This window comes from Oncorhynchus kisutch, linkage group LG23, assembly GCF_002021735.2.
Source record: "Oncorhynchus kisutch isolate 150728-3 linkage group LG23, Okis_V2, whole genome shotgun sequence".
Classification (NCBI taxonomy): domain Eukaryota; kingdom Metazoa; phylum Chordata; class Actinopteri; order Salmoniformes; family Salmonidae; genus Oncorhynchus; species Oncorhynchus kisutch.
This window is the reverse complement of record NC_034196.2, coordinates 11553872-11569200: the sequence shown is the minus strand read 5'-3', so window position 1 is coordinate 11569200 and position 15329 is coordinate 11553872. Positions and strand designations below refer to the sequence as shown.

At 43.2% G+C, this 15329-nt stretch overlaps 1 protein-coding gene across 3 annotated transcripts in view; it reads left to right on the top strand.

Annotated features, from left to right (window-relative positions):
• The window catches only part of rfx3 (regulatory factor X, 3 (influences HLA class II expression)), a 53474-nt gene extending 38315 nt beyond the window's left edge, over positions 1 to 15159 (top strand). For all 3 annotated transcript variants that reach the window (XM_031803320.1, XM_031803318.1, XM_031803319.1), the window contains exons 10-17: positions 29 to 144; positions 764 to 918; positions 1037 to 1134; positions 1311 to 1460; positions 1713 to 1921; positions 2194 to 2347; positions 2460 to 2502; positions 9644 to 15159. In XM_031803320.1, coding sequence (XP_031659180.1) covers positions 29 to 144; positions 764 to 918; positions 1037 to 1134; positions 1311 to 1460; positions 1713 to 1921; positions 2194 to 2347; positions 2460 to 2502; positions 9644 to 9936 — 1218 coding nt within the window. In that variant the 3' untranslated portion in view covers positions 9937 to 15159. The remainder of the gene's footprint in view (positions 1 to 28; positions 145 to 763; positions 919 to 1036; positions 1135 to 1310; positions 1461 to 1712; positions 1922 to 2193; positions 2348 to 2459; positions 2503 to 9643) is intronic.
• Positions 15160 to 15329: the final 170 nt, after the last annotated feature.

Genomic DNA, 15329 nt, shown 5'->3' with positions numbered 1-15329 from the left:
TGTGATGCTGACCATGTCTCTCTTGCAGGCCATTCTGGATGTGGTGGTGAACCTCCAGTTCAGTCTAATAGAGAAGCTGTGGCAGACATTCTGGCGCTATTCCCCCTCTGACTTAGTGGAGGGCACCACCATCACAGAAAACAGGTCAGCTCTCTCTCTCTCTCGTTCTCTCCCTCTCTCCTGAAGGTCACTTCTGTTGACTTTTTAAAAGGATATTCTACTCCAAAATAAGTGAAAATAAAATAATGCTGACACCATCTAAAATATCAGTTCTACCTCGAGAAATGAGCCCAATATCATATTGGTAAATTAATTAGCAGAAATTATTTTTACATATTGGAACATGTTTATAGCCTGTGCATGCTCCATATTATCAGTATTTTTTTCCGCTCATGCAGGAGCAAAAAAGTCCTAGTGCACTTTGGTGCGATTAAAAAAATATATATACTATATTTTTTACATGGATGAGTTAGTTCATTGGGACAGTGCACGACCCCTGTAACTAATGTAAAACTTCAATCAATCAGTCAAACGCAAATATCCGCTTGTCCCTTTTTAATAGCTGGGCAACGGCACACATTTATCAGCAAATAAACACCTATTTCAAATAAATACCTGGTTTAATTGAATTGTTTACAGGGTTTAATATTTTATTTGCTACATAATTCAGTAATGACACAAACCCCCCCCCCCCCACAGTAGGCCGAGTGAGATTGAGGTTAATCTGATCCAGTATGTGTAACTTTGAACTCCGTCTCCACAGTGGTATGAGTGAGATTGAGGGCCGTTTGCCCTGCTCCAGGCTGGTGGTGCTCTGTAGGAACGAGGCTGTGCTCAAGTGGATGAGTTCCTGTGACCACCTGATGTACCAGGCCCTAGTGGAGATCCTCATCCCTGATGTCCTCAGACCCATCCCCAGTGAGTGGCTGACACACACAGTCACACACACACTTTCTCGCTCATTCCTAGTTGGGTATCAGAATTCAAATGGTGATCTTTATATAGACTGCTGTCCGCTGTATCTCTCCCTCTCTAGGTGCCTTGACTCAAGCCATCCGCAACTTTGCCAAAAGCCTGGAAGGCTGGCTCAACAATGCCATGAACGTCATTCCACAGAGAATGATCCAGACAAAAGTACAGACACTCTCTCTTCACTCACTCACTCTCTCACACACACACATATTGGCAAATAAACTTAAATTGCCTCTATTTTGTTTGATCCTGACTTTCCTCTCTTATCTTTTTTGACTGGCCTTGGTCTGATTTTAATTGGCTGCTGTTTGATCCTCTGTGTGTTTGATTGGCCTCAGGTTGCCGCTGTTAGTGCCTTTTCTCAGACGATGCGTCGTTACACTAGTCTGAACCACCTGGCCCAGGCAGCCCGCGCCGTGTTGCAGAACACCTCCCAGATCAATCAGATGCTCAGCGACCTCAACCGCGTCGACTTCGCCAATGTGCAGGTCCGTCTGTCCCTCTGGATGGCTGTCTGTCTGCCTGTCCCTCCATCTGGCTGAATGTGGTTTGGTCTGCTTTGTCTGTGTATTTAGTTAGAGGGACACGTCTGTCCACCGTATAGCCATCTGTCATTATCTCTATGTCCTCTCCCAGCTTGAGGTTGCTGTTTATTTCATCAAGGGGCGCGTGTGCATCTGTGTTTTTGCATGTTTGTTTGTGTTATCCCACACTGACCCGTCCTCGCTCTCTCTCTTTAGGAGCAGGCGTCGTGGGTGTGTCAGTGTGAGGAGGGTGTGGTTCAGAGGTTAGAGCAGGACTTCAAGGCCACACTGCAGCAGCAGAGCTCTCTGGAGCAGTGGGCTGCCTGGCTGGACAACGTGGTCACCCAGGTCCTACAGCCCTTCGAGGACAGGCCCAGCTTCCCCAGGGCTGCGCGTCAGTTCCTGCTCAAGTGGTCCTTCTACAGGTCAGCTACTGTACTGTCCATAGAAATTGAATGGGTTCTATGAGTACCATACAATTCATCCACATTTTATGGTGAGAAAAAAAACATGTTATTTTGGAACGCAAGTCACAGAAAATGCAACGTACACACTTACAAAATATATATGTTTTTGCTCCCTCAACCAATTTAAGTAGTGTGTTGTGATATTTATTGTTTATCATATCAATTGATTTGGTTTGGCAGCTTATTAGCAGTTTTCCAGTGGTTGATCTCGTTGTCCATCTCTTTGTCAGCTCCATGGTGATTCGAGACCTGACTTTGCGCAGCGCGGCCAGTTTCGGCTCGTTCCACCTGATCCGCCTGCTCTACGACGAGTACATGTTCTACCTGGTGGAACACCGCGTCGCCCAGGCAACCGGCGAGACGCCCATCGGTGTCATGGGAGAAGTAAGGCCCCGATGAAATGAACACACACCACACACGCACATAATTGTAATGTTCCCATTACTCCTTGGCTCAGTCTCAGTATGGTTTCTTTGTGCTGCTTAATGTATTGCAGTTCGATGACCTCAACGCCATGTCGCCTGCTTACATGGACAAAGGTAAGCCAACCCCAAGCTGCGTCTACAGGCTAAGTCTCTGTAGGCTTCTGCTTCCACATTACATGGAGTTATTAAGCCCTTTGAAGCCATGTCCGTTCAGCATTGCTGTGCGTCATTCTTCTTTTGTTACGCGTCGTACCTCCTTCTACCTTCGTCTCAACGTGCTGCAACTTAGAGGACAGCAGTTTCAATTATTACCCATTCAAACATGTTATGGTCAGCTGCAGTCGAGAAGCTATTGGATCATTTCACATTTTTGTGAAGTTCCGTTTTAATACTAAGATGTTCATAAGAAAAGGCAAGGAGCTTTTGTTAAACAGTTGCCGTGCCTAAACACCAGACTGTTACTGTGGTTACGCCATGAATATCAGTCTGAAAGAAGTCGCTGTTAAAAAATAAGCGACAGTCTCTACAAGGCAGAATGTTGAGTAAGATGATATTTATACTTATTTTAACAGTTGTACATGCTGTTGGTCCTTTTGGCAGTAGGAGGTGGCGATAGGGTGTCCACAAGAAAGGGCTGTTTACCCGACTTTTTGTGGCGCCTGTTGGTTCTGTCGCTTGTATTTTCCATCTGTTGCACGTAATGCACAATATGTAAACAATAGCTGAATGTAACCCGAATGTAGTCGTCCGAAGCACGTTTCCTCGCAATCGGCTAGAAGTGGTTGCTGTTCGGTTCGGCTCATCCGTATTGTGAAAGTATTTGTCACGTGCGAATTGCATCAGTATTGACAATAAAAACTGGAAATACAAACTATGTGCAGACCAACATATTGAAGGCCGGGTTGATAACACGACTCTGAAGATATTTTGTCTCACAAAAGTATGTGGACACCTGCTCGTCGAACATCTCATTCCACAATCATGGGCATTAATATGGAGTTGGTCCCCCCCTTTGCTGCTATAACAGCCGCCACTCTTCTGGGAAGGCTTTCCACTACATGTTGGAACATTGACCAGAGGACTTCCATTCAGCCACGAGCATTAGTGAGCTCGGGCACTGATGTTGTGCGATTAGGCCTGGCCCGCAGTTGGTGTACCAATTCATCCAAAATGTGTTCGATGGGGTTGAGATCACGGCTCTGTGCAGGCCAGTCAAGTTCTTCCACACCGATCTTGACAAACTATTTCTGTATGGACCTCGCTTTGTGCCCGGGGCATTGTCACGTTAAAACAGGAAAGGTCCTTCCCCAAACTGTTGCCACAAAGTTGGAGGCACAGAATCGTCTAGAATGTCATTGTATGTTGTAGCAGTAACATTTCCCTTCACTGGAATTAAGGGGCCTAGCCCAAACCATGAAAAACAGCCCCAGACCATTATTCCTCCTCCACCAAACTTTAAAGTTGGCACTATGCATTGGGGCAGGTACTGTTCTCCTGGCATCTTCCAAACTCAGATTTGTCCGTCGGACTGTCAGATGGTAAAGCAGTCCGACGGACAAATCTGCCAGATGGCGAAGCGTCATCACTCCAGAGAACGTGTTTACACTGCTCCAGAGTCCAATGGCGGCGAGCTTTTCGCCACTCCAGTGGACGCTTGGCATTGAGCATGGTGATCTTAGGCTTGTGTGCGACTGCTGGGCCATGGAACCTCATTTCATGAAGCTCCCGACGAACAGTTCTTGTGCTGGCGTTGCTTCCAGAGGCAGTTTGGAACTCGGTAGTGAGTGTTGCAACTGGGGACAGACAATTTGTACGCGCTTCAGCACTCGGCGGTCCCGTTCCGTGAGCTTGTGTGGCCTACCACTTCACGGCTGAGCCGCTGTTGCTCTTAGGCGTTTCTACTTCACAATAACAGCACTTACAGTTGACCGGGGCAGCTCTAGCAGGGGAGAAATTTGACGAACTGACTTGTTAGAAAGGTGGCATCCTATGACAGTGCCACATTGAAAGTCACTGAGCTCTTCAGTAAGGTCATTCTACTGCCAATGTGTGTCTGGAGTTTGAATGCCTGTGTGCTCAATTTTATACATCTGTCAGGGGTTTGGCTGAATTCCAATCAAGCTTTCTTTTATACAGCACCTTTCAGACATGGAATGCAACACAATGTGCTTTACAGAAATAAAATAACAAAATATTTACTGCACAACATACAGTGGGGCAAAAAAGTATTTAGTCAGCCACTAATTGTGCAAGTTCTCCCACTTAAAAAGATGAGAGGGGCCTGTAATTTTCATCATAGGTACACTTCAACTATGACAGACAAAAATAGAAAATGATGGTGGAAAATAAGTATTTGGTCAATAACAAAAGTTTATCTCAATACTTTGTTATATACCCTTTGTTGGCAATGACAGAGGTCAAACATTTTCTGTAAGTCTTCACAAGGTTTTCACACACTGTTGCTGGTATTTTGGCCCATTCCTCCATGCAGATCTCCTCTAGAGCAGTGATGTTTTGGGGCTGTTGCTGGGCAACACGGACTTTAAACTCCCTCCAAATACTTTCTATGTGGTTGAGATCTGGAGACTAGCTAGGCCACTCCAGGACCTTGAAATGCTTCTTACGAAGCCACTCCTTCGTTGCCCGGGTGGTGTGTTTGGGATCATTGTCATGCTGAAAGACCCAGCCACGTTTCATCTTCAATGCCCTTGCTGATGGTAGGCTTTGTTACTTTGGTCCCAGCTCTCTGCAGGTCATTCACTAGGTCCCCCCGTGTGGTTCTGGGATTTTTGCTCACCGTTCTTGTAATCGTTTTGACCCCACGGGGTGAGATCTTGCGTGGAGCCTCAGATCGAGGGAGATTATCAGTGGTCTTGTATGTCTTCCATTTCCTAATACTTGCTCCCACAGTTGATTTCTTCAAACCAAGCTTGCTTACCTATTGCAGATTCAGTCTTCCCAGCCTGGTGCAGGTCTACAATTTTGTTTCTGGTGTCCTTTGACAGCTCTTTGGTCTTGGCCATAGTGGAGTTTGGAGTGTGACTGTTTGAGGTTGTGGACAGGTGTCTTTTATACTGATAACAAGTTCAGACAGGTGCCATTAATACAGATAACGAGTGGAGGACAGAGGAGCCTCTTAAAGAAGAAGTTACAGGTCTGTGAGAGCCAGAAATCTTGCTTGTTTGTAGGTGACCAAATACTTATTTTCCACCATAATTTGCAAATTCATTAAAAATCCTACAATGTGATTTTCTGGATTTTTTTTCTTCTCATCTTGTCTGTCATAGTTGAAGTGTACCTATGATGAAAATTACAGGCCTCTCTCATATTTTTAAGTGGGAGAACTTGCACAATTGGTGACTGACTAAATACTTTTTTGCCCCACAAAAAACAAAAGAATGACACAACTGAACTAAAATGCACCCTAACACTGTAGCCAAACCAACGTTGATTGGTTTAAAAACAATAGAAGAATCTTAAAGTCAATTCTAACACTCACAGGCAGCCAGTGCAGAGACCTTAAAACTGGTGTAATGTGTGATCTCCGTCTGGCCTTGGTCAGTACCCGTGCTGCAGCATTCTCTATGTTTTGCAGTTGACCAATGTCTTTCTTAGGTAGACCAGACAGGAGAGCATTACAGTAGTCAAGCCTGATTGTAGTAAAAGCATGGATGTGTCTCTCTGTATCAGTCAGAGAGAGAAACAGCCGCATCTTGGCAATTTCCCTCAGGTGGTAAAAAAGCTATTTTGGTCACTTTCCTAATGTGTGACTCAAAGTTTTGTTCACAATCTAAAATAACACAGGTTTTTTTTATCTGGTGTTTTATCTTTATTGCTTGTGAATTCAAATGTGCGGCTAGATTTTCTCTCTGTGCTTCGGCTCCAAGTACCTTTTGTCTTGATTTAGCTGGAGGAAGTTGTGAGTCATCCAAGTATTTAAATCAGTAATACAGTCCAATAATTTATCTGTGGAGATAAAATCCTCAGGTGACACAGAAATGTAAAGTTGTGTATCGTCTGCGTAGGTGTGAAAATCAATGCTGTGCTTTCTGATAATGCTGCCAAGGCATAACATATAAACTGAACAGTACCGGACCCAAAATCGAACCTTGTGGAATGCCACATGTGATATGTTTTTTTCTGAGTTATGTTCACAAAAAACTAATTGACTGGTTAAATAGGTCCAAAACTAATTTAGAACTGGACCTGAGAGGCCAACCTACCTCTCCAGTCTGTCCAGAAAGACGACATGATCAACAGTGTTGAATGCAGCACTTAAATCTAAGAGTACAACGACCGAGAGCTGTTATCTGTCAAGATAATTTACCACTTTAACTAAGGCTTTCTCTGTGCTGTGGTGGGCACAAAAACCAGATTGGAATTTTTCAGTTGGCAATACAGTTGGCACTTAAAACAATGTTTTAGCTTTTTTGTACACCAATTCATCCAGAATATTTCTTAAGAATGGAAGGTTGAGAATTGCTAAGAGCTGAAGAATCTAAATTACTTTTCTTTGGAAGGGGTTTCACCATAGCAGTTTTTAGTGCAGTGAGGAAAGTGCCTGTGAACAGGCAGTGATTAACAATAGCTTGCAGTTCTTCAGATATGCAATTAAAAACCGTTTTAAAGAAAGTGGTAGGGATAGGATTGAGAAATCAGGTTGAAGGCTTAAGTTGTGATATCACTTTCCTGCGCATGTCTGTCAACTTCTCAAATAAAAAATATGAAATATGCCGCAAGCTCATCACATTTCATCACTCGAGAAGAGTGCTCTCTAATTATTCTGATTAATAGTGATCAAGTTAGAAAAATGAGCCCGTCTGGCAATTCTAATTGCCAACTTGCGCTCTCAGAATATCATAATAGACCTGCAACTTTTACTTTCACCACTTCCGCTCTGCCTTTGTGCAATTTCTCTTTAATTGATTAGTTTCCTCACTTATCCAAGGGGCTCTACGTTTGGATGTGGCCTTTTTCAACTTTACTGGAGCTATGGCATCAATGGTTGCCCTTAATTTGCTATTAAAGTTATCAACTAAATCATCACAAGATGAAGGCAGAATGGGTGGTGGATTATTGTTCATACACTCAATCAAATCTGTAGCAACTTCAGAGGTAAGATAGTGTTTCTTAATAATGCGTTCAGTATTACCCTGTGCTATGGGCAACAAGGTAGTAGAAAATACACAGTGGTGATCAGATAAAGCAACATCAACCATAGAGGATATGTCAATACAAAGCCCCTTGGCAATAACCTGGTATGGCTGCATCTATGGGTGTGCCCGGTAACATGTTGGATAAAGTCCATAGAGCTCAAAAGATTCATAAATTCAATGGCCTTTGAGTCAGTCTCTTTGTCAACATGAATATTAAAATCGCCCAACACAATGATTCTATCATCTTAAGGACAATAGGCAATAGTTCAGATAAACCAGTAAAGAAAGTGGGGCAGTGCTTTGGTGGCCTATACAGGGTTATGGCCATCACTGGTGGCTGACATTTAAACAGTACAGCATGATGCTCAAAATACCCAAAGTCGCCAAAGAAAATGTCCATAGAGCTAAGAGCATTAGTAAAAATAGAGGCTGATAGAGTATGAAAATCTGTAGTCCGAGGGGGAGGCTTCAATAAGATCGGCACTAAAGTCTGATGACAGCTATGTTTCAGTGAGAAACATGCAATCATCTTAATGCTCAGTAATGAGGCAATCACGAGAAAGATTTTACTTGTGATTGCTCTAACATTTCAAAGCACCATATTCAATGAGTGTGGGCATCTGCCTTCGAGGTAACCAATAGAATAACAACCAAATTATTAACGTTACAACCACACTTTCTGACAGTCTCCAATCTATCAGAATGGTAGGAGATAACAGTTTGTATAACCTCACTAGAAGGCAGAGTTAAAGGAACATACAGTGCCTTTGGAAAGTATAAAGACCCCTTGACTTTTTTTTGTGCAAATGTATTAATAAAATACATAAATACCTTATTTACATAAGTATTCAGACCCTTTGCTATGAGACTTGAAATTGAGCTCTGGTGCATCCTGTTTCCATTGATCATTGCCGCCCGGCCAAATTGAGCAATCGGGGGAGAAGGGCGTTGGTCAGGGAGGTGTCCAAGAACCCGATGGTCTCTCTGACAGAGCTCCAGAGTTCCTCTATGGAGATGGGAGAACTTTCCAGAAGGACAACCATCTATGCAGCACTCCACCAATCAGGCCTTTATGGTAGAGTGGCCAGACAGAAGCCACTCCTCAGTAAAAGGCACATGACAGCCCACTTGGAGTTTGCCAAAAGGCACCTAAAGACTCTCAGACCATGAGAAACATGATTCTCTGGTCTGATGAAACCAAGCGTCACATCTTTAAGAAATAGGGCACCATCCCTACAATGAAGCATGGTGGTGGCTGCATGGGGATGTTTTTCAGTGGCATTATGGGATATTGCTTTGTTATTGTGTGTAGATTGATGAGGAAAAATCAATCGATTTTAGAAGAAGGCTGTAACGTAACAAAATGTGGGAAAAGTCTGAATACTTTCCTGAAGGCACTGTAAATTGGGTTACTCACAATAACCATAGTGCCATTTCTACAGGAGTTGATATGGTTTCCAAGTCCTCTGTTGCTTATTCTGACAGGGAGCACTACCAGACCCTGCCTGTCAGTCTCTAAAACAGTTTGTGATGTTGCTGGAAATAAGCCTGGAACCCCTGCGTTGTTACAAAAAGAGATTTTCCTGTCGTTGGAAAGTTTTCTTCAAGTACTTGTTCAGGGCAAAGAGTTGTCTGAAATGTTCCGAAGCCCTTTGGTAGCACGGGAGGGTGCCAGATATAATTATTCTCTTCTATGTGCTAGTGAGGGTGTTTAAAACATGTTTGTAGTCCTGCCTCAGTTCCGAATCCACTAATTTGAAGGGGTGTCCACATAATTTTCTGTTTTATATAGTGTTCCTTCAAAAGGACCAACCACTCAGACAACCGGTAAAATATCATTTTATTCAGCATTCTGGCTTATAGAGAGAGGTTGTGAGAGAGAACTTTCCTGATCCAAACACTCATTATTGCCCAACGTAGAATTCTATGCAATTCAAAGTCGGGTCTTCAGGTCCATCAGCCTTTCCTGCAAACACAATGGTCCAACCTGACTAATGAGAATCCTGAAGAGTCGGCATTCTAACCCTGTACATCTGTCTGTCTGTCTGTCTACCTGTCTGTCTGACTGACTGACCCTGTCCCCTTGTCTGTGTCTCCAGACGAGGTGAGTGAGATGGACAGTGACCTGGAGGAGGACATGGAGGAGTCTGGGGAGCCGCTGGCCAAGCGGGAGAAGGCTGAGTTGCAGCATGAGCACCAGGTGATCCAGGTGATTCAGGTGGGGGCTCTGGAGGACGGCTGTAACCCCGTGGTGGGGGTGGTGCAGCCGGGTATCCTGCACTCCCTGCCCCAGCCCCCCCAGGACCACGCTGAGCACATCCTCACCCCTTCTGCCACCACCCCCACCATCCGCCACTGCAGCGCCACCGGCAACACCTACGCCTCCGTCTGAAGAGAGAGACGCCCACAAACCACTCTTCTCTTGATCTGTCTGTCTCTCCCTCTCTATTTCAATGGGTCACGCTGTCTCACACACACGTCTGCACTATTTCCCTCTGTCATGTGCTGTGTTTTCTCTGCTCTCCTCCGCCCCCAGGCCACTAGAGGACGATGAAAATCACCATGACCACAGCCACTGGCGTCACACAAACCGTGGATAGATTAAGAGAGCTGGATGTGAATAGGAATGTGGGCGGGCCACCTCTGTCTGCTGTCATCCCATATTTCTGTCCTCTGGGAGTGGATGCTGGGTGAGGGAGGAGGATTGGAAGGGGGGGGGGGGGTGACCCATGAGATGCTGCCAGATGTGAGACACTGACTGACCCTAGCTGTGTAGAGGGGAGGGTATATATTCAAAGCTCAAATCCAAGCCACCAGCCCCAGATGAGCGATGTGATTGATAAGAGTACTCTTGGTTCACTCTTAGATCGGTTTGTTTCGTATGTAGTGCATATATAATAAACAAAACAGAGGTGCTGTTCTCTCACATTAGCAGATATTCCTCCCAATCATGAGGTGATATACGTTCTTACAGAGAAAGCATGGACACATTCCAGTTAAGGACAGAATTGAGTTGAACGATATGAGATTTTTTGTTGTTGTTGACTTTTTTGTGTATTTCAAACCTTTGTTTAGATATGACATTCGGTGATGTATGATTGCTTGTGATGTGGCAGCTGTTTTGCGTTCTATGATTTATTGAATAGTGTATAATCGTAGCCATGATCCCCTGATAACCCCTAATGACTTCTAGCCGTGAAGTTTGTTCTGCCCTTGAAGAAAGACGTACTCTTATGCGTGCTGCTACTCTATAGAAACACAAGGCGAGACAGACAGACGGACTGGATGTACTATACCACTACAACACTAGCTTTTCTACGCACTTCATGCATCGTATGGGATGCTCTTGACTTATTGCCTTGGTTTGGTTGGATTTAGATCCTATAGTGTGATAAAAATGTAATTAGTTAAGACTCGTATAATCTACCGACATGTTCTCAGTGTGTGTGTTTGTAGTTTCTATCTTGGTAGATGTCTTAAATTGTGAATGGACCAAAAAAACAAACCATCCAGAGGAAACTGGCAGAGAGTGAGAGCCATCATGGCCGCCACAGTGGTCCCGGCGAGGCTGCAGCGTGTCCCGTTTTCCTGTCCCAACAGTGCTGTGGGTGGTGTTGCAGAGCAGACTGAATGTCAGGGATTCTATGTACCTCGGCTTCATCCTAGTGCCTTAATAACCCTTACTGCAGCTGTCCATGTAGTCCTGACTGATTATGTGGTTGTGGGGAGGGATAGTACATTCTGCGTTACTGTCCCAGCCACAGCTTTGGCCCTCTCTCTGGTGACTTGTGGCTGGATTTGGGCTGGCTCGTTGGTGTTACTGAAGGCTGGGGAGGTGCAGGTTCAGAGGTACTTGTAGTTTTCTCTGGATTGTGCCGGTTCTATCACTTTTTGTTTGTTCGGTTTCCCACTGATGTGGGTGTGTTGCCTCGTTCCTGCTCTCTCTCTCTCGAGGCCTGCTCCTGCTTTGGCATGTGCAATCGGGTGAAGCGTGCGCGTGTGCCGACGTGAGCGCTCGACCTGATCGAGATGATGGTTGCGCGTAACCGTTGTGGTTGTTGTGGATGAATGAGTCCGAGCGTGGGTTTTGCGCACACCCACTAGTCACCCTACCTCACACCAGCGGTGCCAGCCTTTTAACACATGCAGCACGTCACCAAACCTTGTTCTCACACACATATGTATCCTTCTACTCCCACGACACACCACAATAACACTATATGCCTCTCACACTACATAGCTAAAAATACACATTGTCATTTTAGCCCATTCAGTCCTCAGTCCACATCATCATCTCTTGTTCTATCGGTTGTAAAGTGCATTTTTGTATAGTGGACCAAAAGTAGATATTTTCTGATATTTAAATATATATATATATATAGATAGATATATATAAGGATGATACAATACGTATGTATTCATCTTTATTTGTTTTGTTTTTCATGTGGTTGATCTGTCATCCGTGGTTGTTTCGTTGGTAGCTAGCTCTTCTGTGATTGGTCGATTGACTGTGAAATTGGCGGGGGCATGGGACCAGCTTCTGACGACACTGGATACACATTTTGTACTTGAACTGTTATTGATCGCTTTTTAGGAAATGGACAACACACTGGCAAAAGGTGTTGAACTGGAAGAATCTTGTTGATACAACTGAAATTACTTTTCTGTTTTTTGTTTAACTCTCATCTGGAGAACTGTATGCACCAATGCTTTGCCTAGACTTTATTTATTGGTATTTATTGTGCTTTTGTTTGACTATTTGAGAAGTTATTCTTAAGTTATGCACACGTATCCATACCAGTCTTGAAAATGAAATTACACTATATATACAAAAGTATGTGGACATCCCTTCAAATCAGTAGATTCAGCTATTTCAGCCACACCCGTTGCTGACAGGTGTATAAAATCATCGATCACACAGCCATGCAATCTCCATAGACAAACTTTGTCAGTAGTTTGGCCTCACTGAAGAGCTCAGTGACTTTCAACGTGGCACCGTCATTTCCAACAAGTCAGTTCGTCAAATTTCTGCCCTGCTAGAGCTGCCCCAGTCAACTCTAAGTGCTGTTATTGTGAAGTGGAAACGTCTAGGAGTAACAACCACTCCGAAGTGAAGTGGTAGGCCACACAAGTTCACAGAACGGGAACACCGAGTGCTGAAGCGCGTAGCCCGTAAAAATCGTCTCTCCTCGGTTGCAACACTCACTAACGAGTTCTAAACTGCCTCTGGAAGCAACGTCAGCACAAAAACTTGCCTGCACAGATCCTGACCTCAACCCCATCGAACATCTTTGGGATGAATCGGAAGGCTGAATGCAAGCCAGGCCTAAAAGCCTTCCCAGAAGAGTGGAGGCTGTTATAGCAGCAAAGGAGAGACCAACTCCATATTAATGCCCATGATTTTGAAATGAGATGTTCGACGAGCAGGTGTCCACATACTTTTGGTCTTGTAGTGTATGAGTTCTGACAATTTTTACTACTGAGAAACAAAATGTACCTGCTAAAAAACTGGAAATTATGTTTTCAGAGGATCATTAATTTATTTTATCAACTACATTTTCTTTAGATATATATATGGTACTTAGCAGATTGTGCATGTGTGATTTATGAGAAAGGGCCATTCTACTGATAATGCCTTTTACTAGTTCACTGAAGATAAAGTGCATTCACTTTAGACTGAAAAGGCAATTGACCTTGCTTACAGGTTATTGAAAGCTTTGGGCATTTGTTTACATGTCAAACTCTGACCACACAGAAATTACAAGATCTTACTCAACCTGACTGTACAGTCAGTCACCTAACATGTCATTAGAGATGGCTCTTGAACTTTGAACATTGACCTTTTTGTCCGGAAAATACTGAAGATGTTAAGATGAATTGTGTATTCATTTGTGCCTGGAGTGCAAATAGCTTACAGATGTGCTTTAGAATCTTGAAAGTGCTTTTTTTGATCTTGCATGCCTTTTTGTGCTGCTAGAATCTATTGGTTCGTCTACTTTGTGTTTGGTTTTCTTTGGAATATGTGCCAGATTGTAAATGCTGTATTCACTCTGCGACCTCATCAAACCTGCCTGTTTCAAAACTGGACTCAAGCCAATTCTGTCAACACAAATTATGTTGTAATCATAGATAACCATTCACAAAAATTAATACGTTTATTTGTTTGGAACAAAAAATATTATAGGTCCTTCCCCATTGTCTTACGTCACTGATGGTTCCTGGCAACGTGTGGCGTTTAGAAGACAATAGGGCCTTGATTAATTGAGCCCATTTCTAACCTAAAAGGTTTGATACAGCAACTACAACAACAAAAAATGAAAAGGATACAATCTTGACATCCTGAAAAACATATCAGCTATTCTCAAACTGTCAGTTGGAAGTGGTGAGAATACATCAGCTTCACTGATCCACAAGACTCCAGTGCCTTTAATTTGACCCAGACAGCTGGGCCTAACGTCTCTGGTCTGACTCCATGGCTCCAGACACAGGCTCTTTAGAGCAGACTTTATGGAAGAGGTGAAAATGGCTGCTCACATGGAGAAGAGGATATGGGCCTATGGGATCGTACAGTCCTATCCTTAATTCTGACCTCATCCAACTGACTACTGGTCAACTGTCACTGACCAATGACCAAACATGAGTTTACACTGGGTGGGGCTTTCTCCACATATTTGCTGTTGGATGGAGCTTTAGGAGAGAACTACTACAGATTTACATTATCACTAAACTAAGAGAAAGATTGGAGTACTACTGGACTGGGATATTTGCCAATGGCAACACTGTACTATCATTATCATTTCCTTTTGTTGTATGATATTCACTGATTGCTGTATGGTGGCTTTATTCAGTTTGATTTTCAATATTTTCTTGATCTATTTTAAGTGCCATTTGACGGTCTAGTGAGTTGTGGCCCACTGTAGCACGCTCTAATGCAAGCACAAGCATTTGGCAGTGGATATTAGGGAAACCTTTTCCTTGAACCCCTTTCCCCCTAAGATGTAAATATAGACAAAATGGGAAGAAATATTTATTTCTCTTAAATATTTGTTTTGTTCTTTTTGGATGAGTTTTATTTCATCTGATATGTTGGCAAAAGTACTTTTGTGATTTCTCTTGTTTTGGATAATGTATTGTATTTATATATACATATCATGTGACTTTCTTTTTGTTTCAAGTTACGTCTTAGTATATACTATCTTCTGAAATTGGCAAGAGAAAACCAATAAGTGTAGGGTGATTTGTAATGTGTATTTTACATAAAAGATGAAACTGTGGAACTTTTATATTTATAAAGGCATATTAACATTAAGGCCAAGGGCTCTATTCAATTTAAAGGCAATGTTCCCACGTTAGCGGAGACTGCATTCACGGTAAATGCTGCATATGTCGGCTCAATCGGAAATAACTTTTACAGTTCTATTGCGCAATCTGTAAAGCTTCAGCGATAGATTGAATAGAGCCCTCAGTGTGTCGTAATGATGGAAATATAGGAACTATTAAAGACATGTAGTTTGGTTTTCTGAATATTTCAGACTTGAGCTCAGGCTAGCTTAGTGTTGTTTTCTTAATTTGTGGCTTGTCTTTAAATTAATAAACTTTTTCTTGTTAAAAATAAGTCGTTGTCATAGAAGGGACACACAAGATGAACAGATAAAAGTATTGGTGATGAACTGCTGTATAATCAGTGGTAAGGCAAGATGTCGAATCGGCTGGAAATTTACACTACATATTTTTGTCAGAGGCAATAGGACAGCCACCTGCTGAAGTACTCGACTGATTGTGTGT